Genomic DNA, 23411 nt, shown 5'->3' with positions numbered 1-23411 from the left:
AAAGGATTTAATTCAGAAACAGGGAGAGAATATTAGCTTTGATAGCCAATGGACCCTCTCAAACTCTCAAACATTCTCCACAGTAGCTGTGGGGGTGGGGGGCAGGGAGCTGAGAGGGTAAGGGGATGGGGTGAGGACTCACCTCCAAACTGTCTCTTGAACACAGTCTAAACTCCTTAGTCTGACACTCAAGGTTCTCCACATCTGGATACACAAACCTCCCTCCTCCCATCTTTTCCCAAGGGAATAGGTACTTAATAGTATTTCAAAGACACACTGAGGCTACAGGTGCAAAAGAGCTTTGGTGGTGAATTCGTGCTTCAGGCCCTTGTCAGAGGGTCATGTCTAAAGCAGAGATCTTCAGCTTGGGGGATGCGAGTTCTCTGGTCGTGATACGTCTACTTTCGGTAGGTGTGAGGCAGCATCTCGGTAGAAAGAAAACTAAGAGCATCATTGAGGGCACGTGAACAGAGAGGTCCCTTTGATTTAGTCTTGGCCTAAGCCCTAGATGGAAAACCCGGTGGCACAGTGGTTAAGCGTTTGGCTGCTAACCAAAAGGTAGGCAGTTGGAATCCACCAGGCGCTCCATGGAAACCCTGTGAGGCAGTTCTACTCTGTCCTATAGGATCGCTATGAGTCGGAATGGACTCGACAGCAACGGGTTTAAGCCCTAGTTCTCAGGAGAACTCGCAGGTCCCGGGCAAGTCAGTCTCCTTTCTGGGCCTCAGTGTGCCTATCCGTAAACCTCGGACGGTGGGGGAGGAGTTCTGAGGCCCTTCCAGCTCTGGTATCTTCCCATTCCCCTATTGGAGAACGCTGACCGCGAGGGTTTGCTGCAGAATCCGACACACAGCTGGGCCTTAACAAAGAGCCGGGGTCCAGGGCAAGTTCCCGCCCGCTACAGTTTTTAGAAACTCTGTGCGGCTGGGGGGCGGGGCTTGAGCGCACCTCAGCCAATCATCAAAGGCCCAGGGCAATGGGGCGGAGCCTCGCGCGAGCAGCTGCTGCCCGGCTGGGTCCGAGCATCCCGCGGCTCCCGACCCGCCCGGCCCGGACATGGCGACCGTCCGGGCCTCGCTGCGAGGCACGCTGCTCGTTCTCCTGGCCGTGACGGGGGTCGCGGAGGTGGCAGGGGGCCTGGCCCCGGGCAGCGTAGGTGAGTACCCGCCGGCGAGGCGCTCCAAGATGGCGCGGGGCAGGGGGCGGGGGTGCGGACGACCACCAGACCCGGCCCGGCCCACATCCGGTGACCCAGGGTCCGGAGGTCCCCGCAGTCGGGAGGAGAGGGTAGGACGCGACGGAGGAAGCCCCCTCTCCACCCTCGCTCTCCCCGCCCCCGAGATCCTCCGAACTGGCCCCGGCGACCCTAGCTGGAGGCCTTTCGCAGCCACACCAGACCCGGGCCCCCAGCCCAGCTCTTACCTCTCCGGCGGGCCCGGCGCCTGTCAGAGAGGGACGAAATGCCGTCGCCCAGGGTCGTTGCGAGGATTGGACCGGGTTTCCGATGTGCAGCCGCCTTACGACCGCTCTGCCCTGTTCTTGTTATTTGTTGCGTGACCCTCTCTCGGTTCCGAAGGGCCGGCCTCGGTGGCGGTGAGCATTGATGGGCCCCACAACCCGCCTGGTTCGAGTCTCAGGAGAGAATGGGCCCAAGTGTTCTAAACCCGATTCTGCTGCCTTTCACTCTGGGTACTGTGTGAGAGAGAGTTGTGGGCCCAGGCGGGGGACAAATTGGCAGGCTTGAAGAGAGTTTTGTTTTTGCTCTAGAGAAATTAAACTAAGGGTAGATAAGAAATTAACTCTCGTCAGTGCTTATTGATTGTTTCCCAGATGCTGGGCTTTAGAAGTTGGTGCCAGCTCCTGCCCACCAGGAGCTCTCTGTCTAGGAAGTGAGATACCACAGGACGAATTCAAGACAGAAGTGTCCAGGGGAGATGAAGGGCCGGATGCACAAAGGGAGAGAGATGACACCCACCTAGAGTGGGAGGAAAATTGACTGATCCTCCTGCTGCAGTAGGTGTTAAAAGATGGATGGGATTTGTACTTGCCGAAGGGAAGTGCGTTGCTTACGGGAGGAGACACTTAAAAAGAGCAAAGTCAGCCCCCACAAGGCTTATTTCCATGTTAAAGATTAAAAGAAAGCAAAATATTTAAGGAAGGGAGAGAATTGTGTAAGGAACCTGAGATAAGGTAGATAACTGTAATTGTGTTCTAAAGTTAGCCCAGAAACCAAAAAAGGGAGTGAGAGTAATGGTTAGATCAACTGACCTTTCTGAGCCCCATTTTTCTCACTGTTAAAGAAATTGGACTAGAGCACTTCCAAAGTCTTGGTCCATAGAATGCTAGTTGTCCGTTGTTATCCCACACTCGGTAGACTCTGAGGAGTAGTAGAGTATTAAGAACACTTGAATAAGTTACTTAGCCATAATCTCTGATGCTTTGATGTTCACATTTATAAGATGTGGATAATCCTAGTACCTTCTCAGGGAGTTAAATGTGAGCATTAACTGAGGTCGTACATGTATAACATTTAGAATAAAACATTTAGAATAGCACATAGTAAACACTTGAATGTTCGCTATTAAATAAGTTTGGGAAACAGTTCACATTGTATCCCCTATCCCCCTCTTAGAAACTCACAGAACACATTAGGTTCACCAAAAAGGGCCCAAGAATTCTTAGGGTAAAGAAACTTCTTTGCTGGGGGAATGGATGCTAATGTAGATAGGGTTTCTTTTGGGAATGATGAAAAATATTCTAAAATTAGATACGATTGATGGTTGCACAACTCTTTAAATATGCTAAAAACCACTGAATTGCACACTTTAAAAGGGTGAATTCCATGGTCTGTAAATTATATCTCAATAAAATTGTTTTAAAAAGGAAACCTGCTTGCCCATAGAACTTTTTTTTTTTCCCCCATAATACCGAAAGCACGCTGTGGAAAATGCTGAGCTAGGTGATTTCTAAAGGCCCTTCAAACTCTAAAAGTCTGTGACAATATATAGTTTGATAAAAAGAAGAATTCCAAGTTTGACCTAAAAGTGAGTCTTGTTCCTTGAACTAAATTAAATTCTAGGAAGCATATATCATTTGAGCAATATAATAGACAAAGGGTTCCACTGTGAATTTGTAAAAAGTGCGGAAAATGTTTTTCAGTCCCAAACAAAAATTGAGAACACAGTATTAAATTGTATTTCAGTGAAGGCCTGGCTTAAATTCCTGCTCAATCTTCTAACCCCTCTTTTCACCCCCAGTGTTGGATACTCCTGTCTCCTCTGGTATAAGGCTTTTCAGGTCACTGACCCCTGTATACCATAAGACTTTACAAGTCTTATCTGCTTTGATTTAGGAATTTTCATTCTCATACCTGGGGATGGATGTAGGGGAATGAATGATAGGATTTGCTCAGTGATTACCTTTTGTGCAGTTTGGCCACAAACGTTGGAGTAATGCCACACTTCCTATTCCAGTATACTTTCTGGCCTCTCTGCCACTCTCTCACACGTGCACGCACACACCTTCTAGTGTTCTTTTTGGAGGATAGGTTTGAACCGAATCCTGCATCCTCAGGATCTGTGTATCCTGGCACCTGATAGTAGCTCTGTTTCTATTTAAGATGTTTTTTAACAGTACAAAAGAGGGAAAGATGTAACATTAATGGCTAGGTTTCAAGAAGTTGACATTTAAGGAATTATGTAATAGCCCAGAATCCTAAAAATGTAATGAATTTTAAGTTGGAAGAAGCAAAGGTCTATCTGGAGAAAAGTAATGAGAAGCAGATTCTCTTCCCAAAGAAGTGTCTTGGCCCATGTTATTAGAAGAGCTAGTTTTGGTGATAGACCAGATATGACAGTTTATTCTGCTATGCTGCTCCAAATTCTGTCCTGCATCCATAGATTTAGGCAGTCCTTCATTAATCATATTTTTCTCTGTATGCCACTTCTAGGAGAAAGTGGGAAAATATCAAGGACGGGATTTTTAATGTATTAATGTTGTTGTTAATTGCCATCGAGTCAGTTCTGACTTGTGGTGTCCCCATGTGTGCAGAGTAGAACTACTCCATAAGATTTTCAAGGCTATGACCTTTTGGAAGCAGATCGCCAGGCCCGTCCTCCGAGGAGCCTCTCAATGGATAGCTTCGAACAGCCAACCTTTCAGCTAGTAGACATGCACTTAACTGTTTATATCACCCAGTGACTCCTTTTTATGTACTATGAATGATGTACTATGAATGTGCTTTTTTAAAAAGCAAAACAGCAAAATAAAAAAATTTGTTTATTCAGAAAATGCATATTGAGTGCTTACTGTTCTAGTTTCAGGATTGCTGCTCTGAATAAGCTTACGTTCTAGTGGAAGGGAGATAGACAATAGACAAATACAGTGTTTTCTGATAGTGATAAATATGAAGAAACCAAACCAGATGAGAACACAAGGAATTGCATGAGTGAGAGGGGGAGTGATTCTTTACATATGGAAAATGACAGTCACTTTAAGATGTTTTGATTAAGTTTGATTTAAAAATAAGATTTCACATTGGTAATAAAAACAAGATAAGGCCAGATTTTTTTTTATTAACATATCTTTTTAGAATGGAATTTTTCCAGTATCAGTCAGGTGAGATTTAACTTTTTTTTGTATGTACGTATTTTGTTTTAGTAATTCTTTAGGTAGGTTAACTAAAACAAATCTTTATTTTCTTTAGAAAAGAAAACAAGAATGGCTTTTCATTAAAACCAAATTGAATTATAGCTTTTTGGAAGCTTCTGTGGCAAAATCCCTATAATCTTTAAAATCCTATAATTCTGCGAATATTTCTTATTTTTAGATTAGGGTGTGTATTAGTTTTTTAAAATGCTAGTTGGTCTTAGAAGTTGCATTTCTCTGCATGTGGCTGGAGCATGTGCTTCCTGCTTACTTGGCTATCTTTAGTACACACGTGGCCAAAACCAGGAGCCAAACCTTGATGTTTTTAATTATTGGATAATTCTGCTTGCATATTTCAAGGCTACACAAATACCTTCCTAAACCTGGCACACATAGCCTTTAATAATCAGTTTTTTGGTTTTTATTGATTTTATGATCACAGACTCTCAGAATGACAGTGTAAGACATGACACTCTTCCTTGTGTCTTTAATGAGCATAACGCCTCTGCTTTTTATCTTCTCAATATCAAATTTTATTTTGAACTGTTTTACTTTTATCTGTTCAATTTCATTTCATGAGAATAGAGAGTTTTAAATTATTTTTGTTGAAGAACATTCAAATCAAATTATAAAAACCAGACATTTCTAGAATTTATTGTCGTAGAAAACGTTAGGCCTTGGAAAATAGACCATTTGTGCACTGTAATAGTTAAATGACCCAATTAATCCATTTTAATTGCTCTAAAAAAGATAAAGACCTTTAATTACCACATTAATTGCACTTGAATCCTCTTTCCCTCCCCCTCCTAATCCTTAATGAAGGCATATGAATTGATGTATGGAGAGTGTTAAAGATTCTAGTAAGTGTTTGTTGTTTCAAAGAAAGAAAAATGTGTGCTAATATAATAAGGGCTGAGGTTAAGAATAGGATGTGGAAAATGCGGTGGAGCAGAGGTCCCCTAACCTGTTCACAGGTGGCAGGCCTCTCAAGGGAGGAGGATGAAGGGAAATGTACTATTACAGAGGAATGCTTGTTTGCGGGGAGGGCAGGAGGGCTTGTTACCAGGAGACTTCCGGCTGTCCTCTTTAATCCCATTTTGTCAGAAATATCAGAAAAAGTTTTTGGAAGTACTAGAAGGAAATACACCATAATGTCAATAGAGCTTGTGGCAGGGTGATGGGATTATAGATCATTTTCATTTTTCTTTTCCAAACTTTTGGTACCTTTTTAATAGAAAAAAAGAAACTCTTAAAATTTTAACTCTGGGGGTCACTTTGCAATAAATATGCCTTACATTAAATAGGAAAAAAAGGCTTTTAAATTTATATTTTTAATAAAACCATAATTATTGGAGTTTTAATTATAAGATGTTTTGTGTTTAAGTTCTAAACAGACCTTCGCTCCAAGAAACTGTTTTTCAAAAATCCCTAGGCCCAAATCAGACTCCTGTCTGCCTGATTGTTTACTTTTTTCTAAGCCTGTGTTTATTGGGACCATATGTTATCCTGAGTTATCTTCGCTTATGATCAGCTGGGTACTTTGCCCTCGTGTGACCTTCGCGTCAGTGGATAGCAGAAAGTGCCGACTTCTAGAGTACTTCAAAAGAGCACATCAGAATCACACATGAGAGCCTTTTCCTGCCTGCCCTTCCCATTTTAATGAGGTAGCATGGTGTGACGTTACAGGGGTGATGGGAGTTATGAGAAAGCCTCATGAGTAATTAAGCCCTCCCCCCAAATTAGAAATTCTTAGAAAGTAACTCCAGGAAACTTTTCCTTCTGAAACTTAGTGAAATTTTTATAAATGGTCTACAGAATTTTGTAAGTCAAATGCTTATGACTTCAAGACACCTTTTCCATAGGAATAGTGTTAGAAAACCAGCCCTGCAATAGTCTTTTAGAAACCAAAGTGTACTAATATGCCGATCATATCATAGACCCTGTCATTGTTGTATGCAGAGGTGTTTCCAGCTTCAAACTTAGAAGCCCTGTTGGTAAGATATAAAGAGGATTTCTTCTTTTATTCATTTGTTTATTCATTCATTTCTCCCCAATTTCAATCCTACCTCAATTAAAAAATGCTCCGCTTTTATCTCATTTGTATACTGAAATTGATATCTAGCTGCCTGAAATGTAGTAACTTTCACTTCCTTGTCTCTTTTGATTTGTCAGCCCAAGACACCTCCCACACAGCCCCGATCGATCTTTTCGCCAGCCTGCCACACCACTAGAACAGTTATATGCCCCTGCAGATTGTCTCTGTAGGCAATTTGTGAGTTCCTCTCAGCTGGTAATGCTGCTTGGCACCCTTTTTGCTTTTCTCTAATTTGATCTTTCTCAAACTGGCATTCTAAAATGTTAATAAGTGACATGAAGAAAGTGTTTTCAGCTCTGAGAAATCTGTCTACTAGGTCTCTATTTAGAAAGCTCGGTGTGCATTAATGTATTAAAGGTTTTGAGAAGTCTTGCAGTGAAGAAATCTGTTTAACTTTCTTTAATCCTTCATTTCCCAATTTATTAGAACATGAAACATTTTCTGTTGAGGCATAGATGTTAATATCTCATGAAACAGTGTTCCTTAGAACAGTAATGGTTTGGTGAGTTAAAACGACTAATAATTGGTCTGTTAAATGAACAAGGAAACCCTGGTGGCGTAGTGGTTAAGTGCTACAGCTGCTAACTGAAGGATTGGCAGTTCAAATCCGCCAGCTGCTCCTTGGAAACTGTGGGGCAGTTCTACTCTGTCATATAGGGTCGCTATGAGTTGGAATCGACTTGACGGTACTGGATTTGGTTTGGTTTTTTTTTTTGTTAAATGAACAATTTGTCTAACCACCTGAAGTAAGTGAGTCACCTTGTTTACTTAACAGTGGGACAGCAGGTGTTTATTTTTTTCTCCCTAGGTGTGTTGTGCTGTAATCACTCAAAGGATAACCAAATGTGCCGTGATGTATGCGAACAGGTAAGCTTGCATAATAGCTACAGAGGCTGTTATTTGTGTCATTGTTTATAAAGTTCTGTTGTTTTCAGAGAAATCTGTTGGACCTGACCTTAACCAAGTGATCAGAGTTCACATCACCAATAATGGGACAAATTGATATGTGTCTGCTGACAGGATACACTGAGAAGGAGTGCAGTGTCAGTTATGTAGGATTCCTGCCAAAAAGGCATAACCGGAATCATGACGAAACAAACCCAATTGAGGGATAATCCTCAAAACAACAGCCTCTACTCTTCGAAGAAATGCCGAGAAACTGTTCCAGATTAAAGAGACAAAAGATATGACAGCTAAATGCAATGTGTGATCCTGGGCTGAATCGTGGAATTAAAAAAAAAAAAAATGCCGTGTGTTGGAACCGACTTGACGGTACCTAACAACAACAATAATAAAGGACATTATTGGAATAAATTGGTAAAATTTGAATATGGGCTTATATTTACTGATAGTACTGTATCAATACTGTGATCCTGAATTTGATTTTTATCTTGTAATTAGGTATTATGGTATCCTTGGTCTCAGGAGATACATGCTCATACATTAGGAATAAATGATCATGATAAGTGTCATTTCTAAAATGGTTCATCAAAATAATCATAATAATAATGTTGTATATATATGTATAAAGAGGGTTAAAGCAACGTTACAAAATGTTAATAATGACTGCATCTAGGCAGAGAGTATGTGGGTGTTATAGTGTTTTTGAAATTTTTCTGTAGGTTTGAATTATTCTGGTTGAGCTTTGCTAGGCAAGTTCCACTGAGAAAATGCTTGTTCACAAAGACTTACCTTTCTTTCATCATATAGGTTGTAGTTCTATCCCTAAAGCTTGAGAAGTGATGATGTCAGTCATCTTTTGGAGGAGTTTTCAAGTGATAACTTAGATTTTTTCACTTCCTAAAACTGAGAGAGCTACCTAACTAGAGTTGTAACTTCTCTCAAGTAATACTTTGGACTTAGAAAGATTTTGCAAGACACTCTCTGATTATAAGGTATGATAGTGACTCAGTTTATCTATCTGAATAGCTGCTAGAGAATTCAGTGACATGTTGCAATCTGCAGTCACTATTTGGAGCCCTGGTGGTGCAGTGATTGAGAGCTCGGCTGCTAACCAAAAGGTTGGCAGTCTGAATCCATCAGCCTTTCCTTGGAAACTCTATGGGGTATTTCTACTCTGTCCTATAGGGTCTCTATGAGTTGGAGTCTACTCAACAGCAATGGTTTATTGCACAGTAAGTTGTGTGCAAATTTATTGCAGGAACAATAAAGTAAAGCAAAAATGGCCCCTTGATGGTGCCACTGTAGGGAAGCTTTGAAAGTAGCTCTGCTACTTTCGGAACCACTACTTTCCTGACCTTTTCCCTTTGTTTCTTCATGGTTAGAAATTCTGTACTTAGCAATATTGCATCAGTCAAGCAGATGTTAAACTATTTAGCAATGCTTAAATGAAAACAAGTTTTGTACCACTGATCACTCTAGAGAAGGCCCCAAACTTGGGTATTAAACAAGGATTTACTGACCTCTTCTTGCACACCCTAATGGTGTGGTGGTTAAGCACTCAACTGCTAACCGAAAGGTCGGCAGCTCAAACCCACCACCTGCTCTGTGGAAGAAAAATGTGGCAATCTGCATCTGTAAATAGTGAAGCCTTGGAATCTCTGTGGGGCAGTTCTGCTCTGTCCTAGAGGGTTGCTATGAGTTGGAATCGACTTGACAGCAGTGGATTTGGTCAGTGGGTTTTCTTTTATAAGCAGTACTAATAAGGCATTGAAGATAGCAATGAAGTATAGAGTACTTGCTGCCTTGTGGAGCTTAAAATCTTATTGGTGAGAGAGAAGACCTGCATGGATAAAACAGTTAGGTAACTCTCAGGCAATATATCCTAAACGCCAAGTTGAGAATAGAATGCCGTGGATAATAGGAACTGTAGGAGTTTCAGAGGAGTATACATGGACTGGAACAGTCAGAGAAGGTCTTATGAGGCAATGGTACTTCACCTAACTTTTAAAGTTTAACGTTTAAAGTGAGTAGGGAGATATGTCATCTGGGAAGAACAAACTGAATGAAGGCTTAGAGTTGAGAATAAGCATGAAACTTTAAGAAAAAATATGAACTCTGTAGCTGGCACAGAGTAACATGGGTAGGGAGTGGGAAAGGAGCAACAGGATTGTGTCCAAGCCTTAAGTGACATGGAGAGTGATTTGGACTTTCTCTCGAGCCGTGGGGAGGTTTTTGAGTGAGGGAGTGAGTGATAATGGTGTCTTAAGATTAGTATGGTGGCCATGTATAACACAGAGGGCTTGAGGTAGGAAAATGAAATCAGAGGCTGATATTATATAGAGGTTCGTTTCTGAGGTGATGAACACTCAGATTAAGGTTATGATCTTAGAAGAGGCTATGAGGGATACTGTGGGGAAGAATCTATAGAACTAGAAATAGTGTGGCATAATGGAAAGAGCAAGAACTTCAGAGTCAGACGTGGCCTGGGACAATTTCTTTCCCTACCGCGTAATAACTCTGTGACCTAGGATAAGTTGTTTTAACCTCCCTGAGCCTTAGTTTTCTCCTCTGAAAAGGGGGGATAATAATACAGAATATTGAGGATTAAATGAGAAAATGTATGTGATGTATATAAATGTACCTCAAGCACTAAAGGAATTCAGTGTATAATAACCAAAAACCAAACCCATTGCCACTGAGTCGATTCCTGCTCATAGCGACTCATAGGACAAAGTAGAACTGCCCCACAGGGTTTCTGAGAAGTGCCCAGTAGATTTGAACTGCCAGGCTTTTGGTCAGCAGCCTTAGCTCTTAACCACTACACCACCAGCGTTTCCTCAAAATATATAATAGCTATGGTTATCAGTAATTAGTTGAGTACTATAGATGGTGCAGTAGTTGAGAGCTGGGCTGCTAAACAAAAGTTCGGCAGTTCAAATCTGCCAGCCGCTCCTTGGAAACCCTATGAGGCAGTTCTGCTCTGTCCTATAGGGTCACTATGAGTCAGAACGGACTTGACACCACATAAAACACAACAATAGTTACCCCACTGAAGAAAAATTTTCCCTGACCAAGTTGCTAACTAAATGAAAAATAAGACAAAGGAATAAGGCAGATGGGATAGAAAATAGTACTTTTATTACTGTTACGCAGCTGTGGAATGTGGCTTTTATCTCCAAGCACACACTAAACCACAGAATTAGACTTAATTCATGAAAAGGCCTGGGTTACATATGTTCAGTTTCTCCTACCAGACAACAGTCAGATAAGTCTGTCTTCTCAATCATGGGAGGAGTGAGTGAAGGGTATGGAGAGACGCCAGGGCTATTAAAACTAATAGAGCTCACTTCAAATGGAAGGAATACCAGGAGTGAGAAGTGATTTCTTTTACCACCAATAGAGAATGCAAAAAGGGTGGAGTCCTTGTGGCATTTAGGTTTTGAATAGCACCTTGGGAAAAGGATTTGGTTTGAAGGGAAGGTGAACTTCCTTCTATAGTTGTTGAATTATCAGTGAAAACCACTGGGTAAAGACAGTTGGAGATTTGGAATGAAAATGTTTGGATTTGGAGCTTAGTTAAGAAGTCAGGGCAGGTGTTTTATAATAGTCAACAAAATAAGGATAATTAGTTTACAATAAGACTGTCAGCAGTGTCAGATGCCAAAGAAAAGTCAAGGAGTTTGAGATGTGAGAAAAGGCCCTTAGTTTAAAAAAAGACTGTCAGTGTAGATATTCTGGAGCAAGGACTTTTGTCTGGTTCGTTTATGCTGAATTCCCCAGTACCTAGAACAGGGCCTGACGCTTAGAATGCTCTCAATAAATACTTCTAGATTGACTGGAGTGGTGGGCTTAAAAATAATATTGCAGGGAATTTTTTACTTTTTTATAAAATGAAAATTCTAATTTATTATGTAGTATTTCAGACTTACAAAAAGGTATTCAGTTTTTCTATCTTATCTTCCCAGCCATTTTATAAATTCTTTGAATGTAGGAATTGTATCCTGTTCATCTTTGTTGTACCCATGTCTCATGTTCCTTGCTCATGGTAGCTGGTCAGTAAATGCTTGCAGGTTGGTTGATGAAGAAGTGGATGCAATCAATGAAAGGAAAAAATAAGATATTATTTGGAGAAGTCAGTAAGTCAATGTGGAAATGAAGTTTGTTTTTTTTTTTATTAAATTAAAAGGCTTTTGCTTGTTCGAAGACAAAGGGAAATGAGTTATAACAGAGGGAGTAGATGCACCTGGGTAAAGACCTCTCAAGATTCAGGGTGTAAGCTCTGTGCTCTGATTATCCTTGCCTTATATGGTGTATATGTTTGGTTATTAAAGTTTTTGCTCTGAGATAGTTTGTATAATCATAGTATATGTTCTGGGTAAGGATTCATTTTTCTTTTTGTGATTACCAGTTGTTTAGTGAGAAAAGTGACTGTTTATGTTCAAGTCTACCTTATTAGCTGAAAGTATACATGTTGGTTCTATATGTCTTTTAAGATTCATCTGTAGATTATTCCTTGCAATTTGTTTGACGAAGAAATCTGGTCATTTATCCTGCAGAGTTTCCCATAGTCTGACTTTTGCTATTTGCATCCTGTGGTATCATTTCACATGTTCCTCTCTTCTCTGTATTTCCTGGTACTTGGTACTTGGTAGTTAGATCTAGAGCAGAGCTGTGCAATAGAACTTTGTCCAATGATGAAAATATTCTATACCTGTACTGTCCGATGCAGCCCTGGTGGCATAGTAGTTAAGAGTTTGGCTGCTAACCAAAAGGTTTGCAGTTCAAATCCACTAGCCGCTCCTTGGAAACCCTATGGGGCAGTTCTACTCTGTCCTCCGGGTTGCTATGAGTAGGAATCGATTTGAGGACAATGGGGTACTACCCAGTAGCCACTAGCCACATGTGCCTATTGAAATGTAGCTAAAGAGGCTGAGGAGCTGAATTTTTAATTTTATTTCATTTTAATTATTTAAATTTAAATAGCTACACATGGCTAGTAACTACCATATTAGACCCAGAGGCTTGATTAGATTCAGGTAAAACTTTTTGTTTTGGCCAAGTCTTTCTCATATATGGTATTTTGTCTGGTTGCAAAATGGTGACGTTATAGCTCTTTTCAATTCTTAATTGTGGTTGGTGGTTTTGGAGAAGAGTGTCTACTAAATAAACTGGAGATAAATCCTTTTTCATCGCCCTTAGCATTCATGAATTTTACAGTCTTGACTATTCGCAGGTAACTATGAAGGTCTGTTTGATACATGTAATGGTTTATAATTTACTGAGGCACCAAATTGTAACTTCATTAATTAAAGTCCTGTTTGAAAGTGCGCCATTTAGCCTGGTAAGTGAACCTTGTCAGTTCCTAAGCATCTATCAAAAATAGCGTTGTCTCTGTTTTTTGGAGAAGTTATGTGCCGTAATGCTGTTCACAAATTTGTTCTTCACCAGTATCAAGGGTATAGTCAATTTTCCTTGTAATCAGATGGCTAAAAGCAATTCATAGAACAGTTTAGAATAAATTTATCTTTTTTTCTTATTTTTCTGTTTTCTTCTCTCTCAGTCCTCTAACAAGTCCTTTTTTGGTCATTAGAAAAGGGTCTTAGACCTGCTGTATTTGAACTTTGTTGATTATTTGTCAAACTAACCAACCTTAAAAAAATGTTACATCAGCTAAAATTTAAATACTATCCAAAGGTTTTCCATTTATAAAAGGAAGTTGGATAATGTTCTGTAGAGAATTGATATAGCTAGAGGATAAGTCGTCTTACCTCTTCTCATTTCTTATGAAACGAAAAAAAAAAAAAGCTGCAAAAACTTTTTTTTTCTTTTTGTGTGAAATAGATTTTCTCCTCAAAAAGTGAATCCCGTCTAAAACATCTGTTGCAGCGAGCTCCAGATTATTGTCCTGAAACAATGGTAGGTCTTATTTAGCTTAACTATGGAAGCTTTTGTTTAAACAAAGCCACCTAATAAGTTACTTTTAGATTTAGCAAAATTTTAAATGTTATGGGGGCTTGTGGTCAAAGTAAAATGTTAGATTTAACTGGATAAATTTAACAAGATCTTCACACAAATTGCTAGATAGAATATTGTTTTTTTTTTATCTTTATTGTCTATTCTGTGATACTGGTTCAAAAACAGTCTTAAATGTATTCCAGGCTTTAAATTTCATTGTGATATTTTATTTGGAACTTGAAATTTTATTTATTGTTGTATTTTGACCAATTTTATGAAAACCGTAGTGACTAAATCTTATATTTATTTTGAATTTGAAAAGTTGAATTTGGGATAAAGGAAAGGTGTGACTTCTCATTACTCTTATATTCTCATTTTTCTGTATACTGTAGGCACATTGCTTGCTGGTCTCAACCACATAACTTAAGATGGCTCTAATGCTTGGGCTGTCTATCCTCAGTGTTTGGGATAGCCTCATGAGCTTTCATGAAGAGAGCCTCTTTAGATGTGTTGAGTTGCATTGTGTGAGCGGGGGCGGGGGAGGAGGAGGAAGCTGATGATCAAACAGTTCTGATGATTTTGTCTATGTGCTTGGAAACTGTGCTTCCAAGGACCGTTCTGAGTAACTAGAGTCTGCTTAGCACTCAAAGATGGGAAGTAGAAAAAGAACAAGCTATGTTTTTACATCTCAGTTTTTTTCTTCCCTGAAAAACTAAAACTAGACAGTGTGTATATAGTCCTAGAACATAGACTATATTAAAATAGCCATAATCAAATAAGCTATATATATAATTTCTAGAGAAGTTAATTGTCATATTTAGGAACTGGTTATCTACATAAAAGTTTTTGGTGATTGCTATTTTAGGTTGAAATTTGGAGTTGTATGAATTCGTCTTTGCCAGGTAAGCAATAAAAGTTTAACATTTAGCACTTTATTTTTAAAAACTTATTTTGTGACTACAAAATCAGTGTCCTAGTTCCTGTAACCCGATATATACCCTTAAGTTTCTATTCTCTCCTTCCTTTCACCACCCAAATTTTCAGATGTGCAATTTATTCTCATTCACTCAGCCCTTAACTTTGTGCTATACCATTCTATTGAAACTGCTCTTTGAGAGATGACCAGGATCTCTTGTTTCCTAGATCCTATGGTTTTTTATTAGGACTTATCCTTTTTTACTTTCCTGCCATACTTGTACTATTGAACACTACTTCCTTGTGACTCTACCTTGGCCTCGTCACCTTGTTATCACTTTCATTTCTCCTCTTAGCCCCATAAGGACTGTGGTTATTTCTGTGTGCCTTGTCCTCTTCTCTTCTCTCTCCATACTTACCCTGGTAATCTCATCCCTCCCTAAAACAGTTAACTAATCACCCCGAGAAGGTAATTATTAAATCCAAATCATTGTTCTTGACTTCCAGACATCTCTACCTGGAACTCTGCATCCAGGTGACATCCAAAGTACAAATCCAGAATCATACTCATCTTTAACTGCTTCTTCTGTAAATGACACTAGACTGAAAACACTCAAGTTATCTTTGATTACTGTTTTTTTCTAGCTCCATTGACTTTCCTTTTGTAAAACTTTGCATCTGTCCTCTCTATTTCTAGTTCAAGCCTTTATTATTACAGTCTTGGAATAGATGATATAATAATCTTATAACTGGCGATTCAACAGGTCATATCTGTCCTCCCCACACCCTTCAGAAAGAATCTTTCAGTGAATATCTACTTCCGTTGGACTAAACGCCCAAACTCCCTAGCCTGACACTGAAGGTCATCTGCCATCCCTGGTTAAAGCCAGTACCTTGAAAAACGGAGTATATGTTATGTGTCTCTGAATTCTAAGGACTTGTCACACTGTTTTGAAGTTTGCATTTCAAACAAATTGGACTGTTTGCCTTCCTGGAATTACCCACCTTCTTGTCTGTTCTCCTGGTTATCTCTCTTCCTGTTGTCCTGGAATCACACACACACACTGTTCTTGGCAAAATCTAATCTCCATAATTGGGTAGATCATATATTTAATCCATTTCATAGCCTACTAGTACCTACTAGAGTGCCTAGCACATAGTAGGGCCTCAGTAAATGTCAGTGCTTGTTGGATAATACTTTCTAAGAGGCCAGTGAATATATGGAACCAGCAGTATGCTGAACTATGGTAAAAACGTTCACTGAGTTTATGACCTATGTTGATTCCATTCAAAATTTTTTTGAAAATGTGAAGGATTCTGAATAGCAAGCAGTAAAGATTTAGAGGAAACTATACTAGGCACACAACAATATTGGGGAGTGGAGTTAGAAGGGAGCTTGTTGCCCTTTGTACGCTTAAAACACATAGGAATACAGCAGTTTATACTATGCAGTATTTTTAGCCAGTTTTTACAATTGGGGTGGTTTATATCTGTATCAACTTTGGAGTAGTTTATAGTTATATTTTGAGAGCTTTCTCTGTGCCGTTTGATTTTTTTTTTTTTTAGCAAAATACTTCTGTTGTTATAGTAAGTCCTAGTTTTGTTTGGAGAACTGTGTTACCTATTGCACTGAGAATCCCTGACATTTTTCATATGTAAATAACAATCTAATTTAGTTTAGGTGTGGATCTGCAGATCCATGTATTTTATGGAAACAGTGTAAAGCATTTTTAAAAAGAGGTAAGGAGAAATTTGTAACATCTCTGCAAGCTTAAGTCTTTTCTCTTTTTATAATTATTACTTATATCTCCTAATTTTAACCTAGAGTCTTTCACTGACATTTATGACTACAAAAAGGATCTAAAAAATACATTAGAACACTTTTATAATTTTGTCATCTCTCAGTATCACAGTAATTTGGTTGGAGAGACTGCTGCTGTGCATAAATTGAACCAGAATAGTCATCTTGCCCCATGATCAAGTATACCCATCAAAGCCAAGGTTGGCTCACAGAAGATACTCCTGTCTGTTTACTAAGTATCAGTTTTAAAACAATATCGTGGGTTTTACTCTATTCTAGGTATCTAATATTTGGAATACAATAATTTGTTTCTGTTTGTTGGTTTGCTTGTTAAGTTAAATTGGAATCTTTGCCTCTGATTCACTCTGAAGTTGAGGAAGGCCTCTCTCATGCTTTCCTTACCTTGTGTGTCCTTTGATGAAGGCACTATCTACCCAGAAGTGAGAATGACCTAAACAGAGTCTAGGGTAGGTATGGGAATGAGAGAAAAAGCAAGGGACCTGATAATCATATTGTGAAGGACTCTGAGGAGCCTGATCATGTTGGATATAAAGGTAGGGGGAAGGGCTTACTAATTTTGAGCCCCTGCTACCTGACCTAGTTATTCTGTGGACACCTACTTTGACTTCTAGTAGAATCCATGAACCAATTTGGCATGCTGTTTGTGTTTGTCAGTACTTATGACCAACCATATTTGGACATTTTGTTTTTAAGGTGTGTTTAAGAAGTCTGACAGCTGGGTTGGCTTAGGCTGCTGTGAACTGGCTATTGCCTCGGAGTGTCGACAGGCATGCAAGCAGGTAACACTGGGCAGTCAGGCTCTTAAGGAGAGTGGAGTGCCAGTGGGATTGTAGCTGTGCATGTGTCCTGGGCCTTGTCTACCTCATAGCTTTGGAGAGGTGACCCACAAAAGCTGCAAATTTAGCATTTCTTGGACAGATCGTTTCCTTTTAGACTTGCTGCTTTTTCAGTTATGGCTACTGCACATAAGACTGTCAGCCTTCTCTCTTTATTTCTTTATCTATCCTTCTCTTTGCCATGCAAAGAAAGAATATTATAGGAATCAAGACGTTTCGTACTTTGCCTATGGTCATGCTGAGTCTATGCACAGTGACTCCAAGTGATCATGTAAGTTTAGGATATGCCTAGATGAGAGCAGCGACATAGTTGGCGTGTTTTGTTTTCATCCTCCCCTCTCTCTTTTATCATGAATTTACCCTGACCATGTTCTCATATCCCTTCTCTGTTCCTAAGATGACCATGACTCCTGCAGTGATTGATGACTTCTCTTTATTGATTTGATATATCTCTAGTCCAGTTCAGGTTAGGCTCCTGAGTTCTTACTCACCACGTATATTTTGATAGTGGCTCCTCAGAGTTCTGTGGGAAAACAGGCCTTCTGGTGCCTCAGACCGCAAGTGATGGGAGTGGACCTAAGTGGAAAATTAGAAATGATTGTTAAAAAAAAGACCAGACTTACTGGCCTGACAGAAACTGGAGAAACCCTGAGGGTATGGCCCCCAGACACCCTCTTAGCTCAGTAATAAAGTCACTCCTGAGATTCACCCTTCAGCCAAAGATTAGACAGGCCCATAAAACAGAATGAGACTAAAGGGGCACACCAGCCCAGGGGCAAGGACTAGAAGGCAGAAGGGGACAGGAAAGCTGGTAATAGGGAACCCAAGGTAGAGAAGGGAGAGTATTGACATGCCATGGGCTTGGTAACCAAGGTCACAAAATGATATGTGTACTAATTGTTTAATAAGAAGCTAGTTTGTTCTATAAACCTTTATCTAAAGTACAGTAATAAAAAATAAAGAGATGATTGTTTAGATAGGCCTGAAACTGCAGCTGGAAAGCCTCCTCTTGGTTTCTTTTTCTAGGCACTGGCCTCTGGACAGGAGTGTATGAGGCATGGTATCACCTTCACTTTCACACAAACCACTGTACTACAGCCTGAGCAACATTCTTTGGGCAGCACATAGCATAACTAACTGTTCCTTTCCTCCAGGCATTGGAATAAAGCTGAGTTGTGAAGGATATGAACTGTCACGAGTCTAGTGAGACAGAAACAAATGGCCTGCCCATTCTGTGTCATGCCCTCCTTTCCTTATCAGTAGGCCTGTTCTAAATTGCACGGACCTAGGTGATAGAACAGGAGGGAAAGGAACAAGGCTAGAGCCCATGGCTCTCAAACTATGTTTCTAGATGGGGCCTGATGTCATGTGGAAGAATAGCCACCACTATGTGGATTTATTTTCACTTTTTGGGTATAGAAAGTACATACTTAAATGTGGTAAATAACTTGCTATTTCTCTGAGTATCTGTTTCCTCATCTGCAGGGAGAATAATAACGTCTTCACAAACTTACTAAGAGAATTACATTAAAATAACTTTTGTTAATTGCTTGGCATAGTAACCTCTACCTTTTTAGTTTCTCCCTCCATTATATGTGGCATTTTTCTGAGAAGTTCAGTAAATTCAGTGTGAGAGCTTAGAATATGAAGGGTTAAAGAAAAAGCAAAATATAAGTGCCCTGGCAAAGCTTCACAAGAAAATTCGTTGCAGAGTGGGATTCAACTAAAAAAGACCCTCTGATCTACATTTTCTTCAAAGTCAGCTGGTTTCTGAAATAACAAAAGGACCATTTTATTATGTGAGATTAAAGCCATAAGAATTAGAATGAAGTTCTAACATATTGTGTAGGTCCTGGGGGTAATGTTTGTCTTAAAGAAATTGCATGAAACTTGTTGTATTTTATGAACTTTTAAACATTTGAGCAAAAGGTTTTCCTTGATGAAATAAATCCTATACCAGGTTTATTCATTTGTGTTCTTTTTTGTCCTGTGTTGAATGCTATGTGCAATACATTAATGGAGAAATTTGTTGGTTTTTAGGCATCTTCAAAGAATGATATTTCCAAAGTTTGCAGAAAAGAACACGAGGTATGCATTTTATTTGATAAGTTTTGATAGACAATTCAAATGTTATCTGAATTTATAAAATGACTTAAATTTTAAAAATGAATTCATTCTTACACAGAATGCCTTTTTCCTGATAGAAAATTTAGCCTTGACAAAAATGTCATTTACCTTGTTTGGAAATGTTATGACTTTGTTGAAATTAAGTATTAATTTTAAAGAAATGCTTAAATCTCATGTACAGAAGACTTAACCTATAATGTTTCTACATAAAAGTGACTGGTTGTACCCAAGGTTGTGAAATTGATAAAGCTTTTCTTTTTGCCCCTTTTATATATCCCTTGACCCATCCGGGTGTCTGTTTTTATAAACTACCTTTATTATGGAGAAAAGTTATCAGAAAAACAAAATCTACTGTGAATAGCTTTAGACTTTCCTAGCATCTTACATTTGAAAAAAAATACTAAATTGCCAGGCTGTGATAAACCTGAAGGTCTTAACTCCCAGTGGTGGGATTTCAGACACTGTGATATCTAGATGGGAGAGATACTAGGGTAAAGGTAGAGGAGGTGTTTCACACCATGTATATATGTGCAGAAGATTGTCCCTGATATGAAAAAGCTCATCGTTGGGACTACAGTATTCAGTTTCTAGAACCCCATTGTACAATGTGGCAGTATTAATGTTTTTCATAGTGTGTAAGGCCAAGTAATTAAGGATACTTAAGGGCATATGCCTCATTCATCATTTTTGTATACAAGCATTGGAATTCATTGTATTCTCTTGGAGAAGAAATATAGAACAATTCTCTTAACTACTTCTAGATTATAGTTCTGATTTTTTTCTTTTCCCAAAGCCTGTTAATTATATCTCTTTATTAACATTTTTGAACTGGAGAATCTTATTTATCTTTTGTCCCTTTGTACTTTTTGCTAAGTTATATCTGCTTCTTTGAAGACAAGTTTTCAAATTAACTACAACTCTCTTCTTTTCTTATTGAAAGGAGCCTTGCTATAAAGAAGTAAAAAATCTTTCTTTTTTTTCTTATCTCTTTAGCGTTGAAATGACCAGTTGTAGTTTCTCTTGAACAAAGTGGCTAACTGTGATAATCCCTTCTTTTCTCCCACATGATGTCTGACACTGTCCATCTCATGTAGCCTGTCCTCCATTATTTTAGTGTGCTTCCTTCTCTTGTCTGGATTTCTCCATTGCCCTAGGAAGTCTGCCAGTATGTGTTGATGAAGGACGGGACAGGAAAGGTAAGAGAGACAAAAACTGTCCTATGATGGAAATACTAAGAGTAGTTTACTTTTCCCAGTTTGTCTTCCTTTATTTGGTCTAGGATTAAACAACCATTTCCAAATATCTACATGTCAAGAGAGTTCTTTTATTTTTATGTTAAAAACTATCCCACAAATTATTCAAGATAATTCAAGACTTAATTTCATTTCTTATATGTTATTTAGAAATAAAAAAGAGAGGCAAGTACAGAAAGAGGTTCTGCATTATAAAACCCAAATGACAGTTACCATCATGATTGTTGAAGCCTAGTCTAGAGATACTGGCTATTTGTTAGAAGGTTAACTGGGTAAGTTTGGTGTAATGCAGCCTGTTATAACTGGATTGATTAATTATGAACGTCAGAATAATTTGGAAAACCAAGCTTTTAATAACTTCTCTTAACACTGGAGTGGTCCCTAGGGTAAACTTCTGTTTGTGTAAAGCAGTTCTTTTAGGCTTACAATTTTAGGGGTTAGCATTTACCCTGAAGGATCGTTTTGTGTAGTTTAATTGGAGATTCAGAGAATGAGCAATTAAATTTGGAGGAGCTAATGTTTATCTTTACTGTTAAGCTGCTTCTGAGTCTCTTTTGAGGGAATTTCCTAAGAAATTTATTTAAACAAATAAAGTTTAAAGTTTTTAATGCCATTTAAGATTCTGTTTCTTTCCAACCAAGCTAAGATAAACCAATTAGATGTAAAGCATTGTTTTACTTGATTTATGGGGTCTGGGTTCTTTGTTATGCAAATTAATAAATATTCATTGAATACTGAGATAGTTTTATATGAGGAATAAGGAAAATCAAAGAAGAATAGATGCCTTTGAACTATGGTGCTGAGAAGAATATTGAATATACCATGGACTGCCAGAAGAACAAACAAATCTGTCTTGGAGGAAGCACAGCCAGAATGTTCCTTAGAGGCAAGGATGGTGAAACTTCATCTCATGTACTTTGGACATGTTATCAGGAGGCACCAGTGCCTGGAGAAGGACATCATGCTTAGTAAAGTAGAGGGTCAACAAAAAAGAAGAAGACCCTCAACGAGATGGATTGACACAGTGGCTGCAACAATAGGCCGAAACATAGCAACAATTTTGAGGATGGTGTAGGAGGGGGCATTGTTTTGTTTTGTTGTACATAGGGTCACTGTGAGTTGGTACCAACTTGACAGCACCTAACAACAACAAGAATTATGTAGTAGAAAGAACACAAACTTTGGAGTCAGACCTAGCTTAGAATTCTGATTAAGCTACATATAGCTTAACTAAAGTATTTTACTAAATACTAAAAAAATTCAATACTAAATTTTTAATACTGATTTAAATACTAAATTTAAATTCTTTAAAGTACTAAAGAATTTTATTTATTGAGTCAGGATAATTAAAATATATGCTGTACATACAAGGGCTCAGGGAAATCAGACAGCAGAAGGGGCATGTTGAGAGTTATCAGGGAAAATTTTGCAAAAGAGAGAGGCATGAAAGGATTGGTAAGATGTGGGTAAGAAGACTCTGGATCAAAGGTATGTTAGCAGAAATGCACATGGGTTTTTGCAGAGGGCAAAGAGATGATTGTCCTGTTTAGAACTGAGAATCTGTGCTTGGATAGGCAAAGTGGGATCAGATCCTGGAAAGATAACATTTTGGGACTCAACCCATCATTAAGTAGAGGAAGATGATGAAGATTCTGTAATGGGAGACCAACATAACAAATAACAAGCCCAATATTTTAGAAAGCTTAAATTCCTAGTTGTGTGAAGACTACATTTTAGCTCCCCCAACCCCCCCAGCTTAGCTTAAAAGAGATAATGCCCAGAACTAGAATGATAGTAATAGAGTCAAGTATTAAAGAATAAATTAGAGATTTGAAGGCGTAATCCAGCAACAGAATTTGTTATGTTGAACTGAATACAAACCAGAAAAATCAAACCCATTGTCGTCGAGTTGATTCCATCTCATAGTGACCATACAGAAGAGGATGATATATTCAGAGAGAGAGAAGAAACAGTTCTAAGCTATTAAGCCTAGTTTCCTGGGGTGCATTTACTGTTCTCCTAAGCTTGAAGGTATTGTTTGAAACTTTCTGGCAATAAGGCAGATTTGGTACCTGGACCAACTCTCCTTATGGAAACAATTAGAATGTTGGATTAATTTGTTGGAAAGAAAAAAAATGTTCAAGTCGAAAACTAAGTGAAAGCAGGAATCCGGAGATGTAAGCAAAGCACAAAAGGAGGCATTAGCCTTGAGGGAATTTACTGGTCAATTCTCCTAGCTTTGTAGCTTCATGGGCTCAGAGGTCAGGGGACAAATCCTAGGTCCCGAGTAAAGGTGAAATCTGATTGGAGTTCCCTCCTTTTCCCACCAATAAATATGGATTCCCAAAGGGTCTCCACCCTCAGTATTTGGGTAATCAAGAAATAAACTCACCTTCACATGCTCCAGAGGACTGCCAGGGAAATTGTTTTCCCAAACCTTAATGTTGCCTCCATTGAGAATTCATATCTATAAGCTGCCTTTCATTTGAGTTTTCAGCCCAAATTCATACTAAACAAGTGTTCGTAAAACCTCAAGCTGAGAATTTATTTGAAGTTGTTCTGAAATGACGGTGGCCCTCAGGTACCTGAGAAAAGAAAACACAAATCCTCTCTAGAGGAACCAATCTTCATACATTTCGTGTTTAATATGCCTAAAAAATAAAATAATCTTGGAAGTATGAATAAAGAGCAAGCATATTTGAAAAAGAACTAAAGAGGAGAGGTGGGGCCAAGATGGCAGAGTGGTCAGATGCTTCCAGTGAACCCTCTTCCAACAAAGACCCGAAAAAACAAGTGAAAAGATTACATTTATGACAAGCTAGAAGCCCTGAACTAGAATCAAAGGCAAAGTTAGAAAA

At 38.9% G+C, this 23411-nt stretch overlaps 1 protein-coding gene across 1 annotated transcript in view; it reads left to right on the top strand.

The window, feature by feature from the left end:
• The first annotated feature begins 1056 nt into the window (after positions 1 to 1056).
• RECK (reversion inducing cysteine rich protein with kazal motifs) overlaps positions 1057 to 23411 on the top strand; it is an 83511-nt gene continuing 61156 nt past the window's right edge. Inside the window, exons 1-6 of the mRNA XM_003407590.3 lie at positions 1057 to 1156; positions 7551 to 7609; positions 13487 to 13561; positions 14466 to 14502; positions 17031 to 17116; positions 19214 to 19261. Coding sequence (XP_003407638.2) covers positions 1057 to 1156; positions 7551 to 7609; positions 13487 to 13561; positions 14466 to 14502; positions 17031 to 17116; positions 19214 to 19261 — 405 coding nt within the window. The remainder of the gene's footprint in view (positions 1157 to 7550; positions 7610 to 13486; positions 13562 to 14465; positions 14503 to 17030; positions 17117 to 19213; positions 19262 to 23411) is intronic.

Source organism: Loxodonta africana, chromosome 9 (assembly GCF_030014295.1).
Source record: "Loxodonta africana isolate mLoxAfr1 chromosome 9, mLoxAfr1.hap2, whole genome shotgun sequence".
NCBI lineage: Eukaryota > Metazoa > Chordata > Mammalia > Proboscidea > Elephantidae > Loxodonta > Loxodonta africana.
The sequence above is the reverse complement of the archived record's forward strand: the minus strand, read 5'-3'. Positions and strand labels throughout refer to the sequence as shown.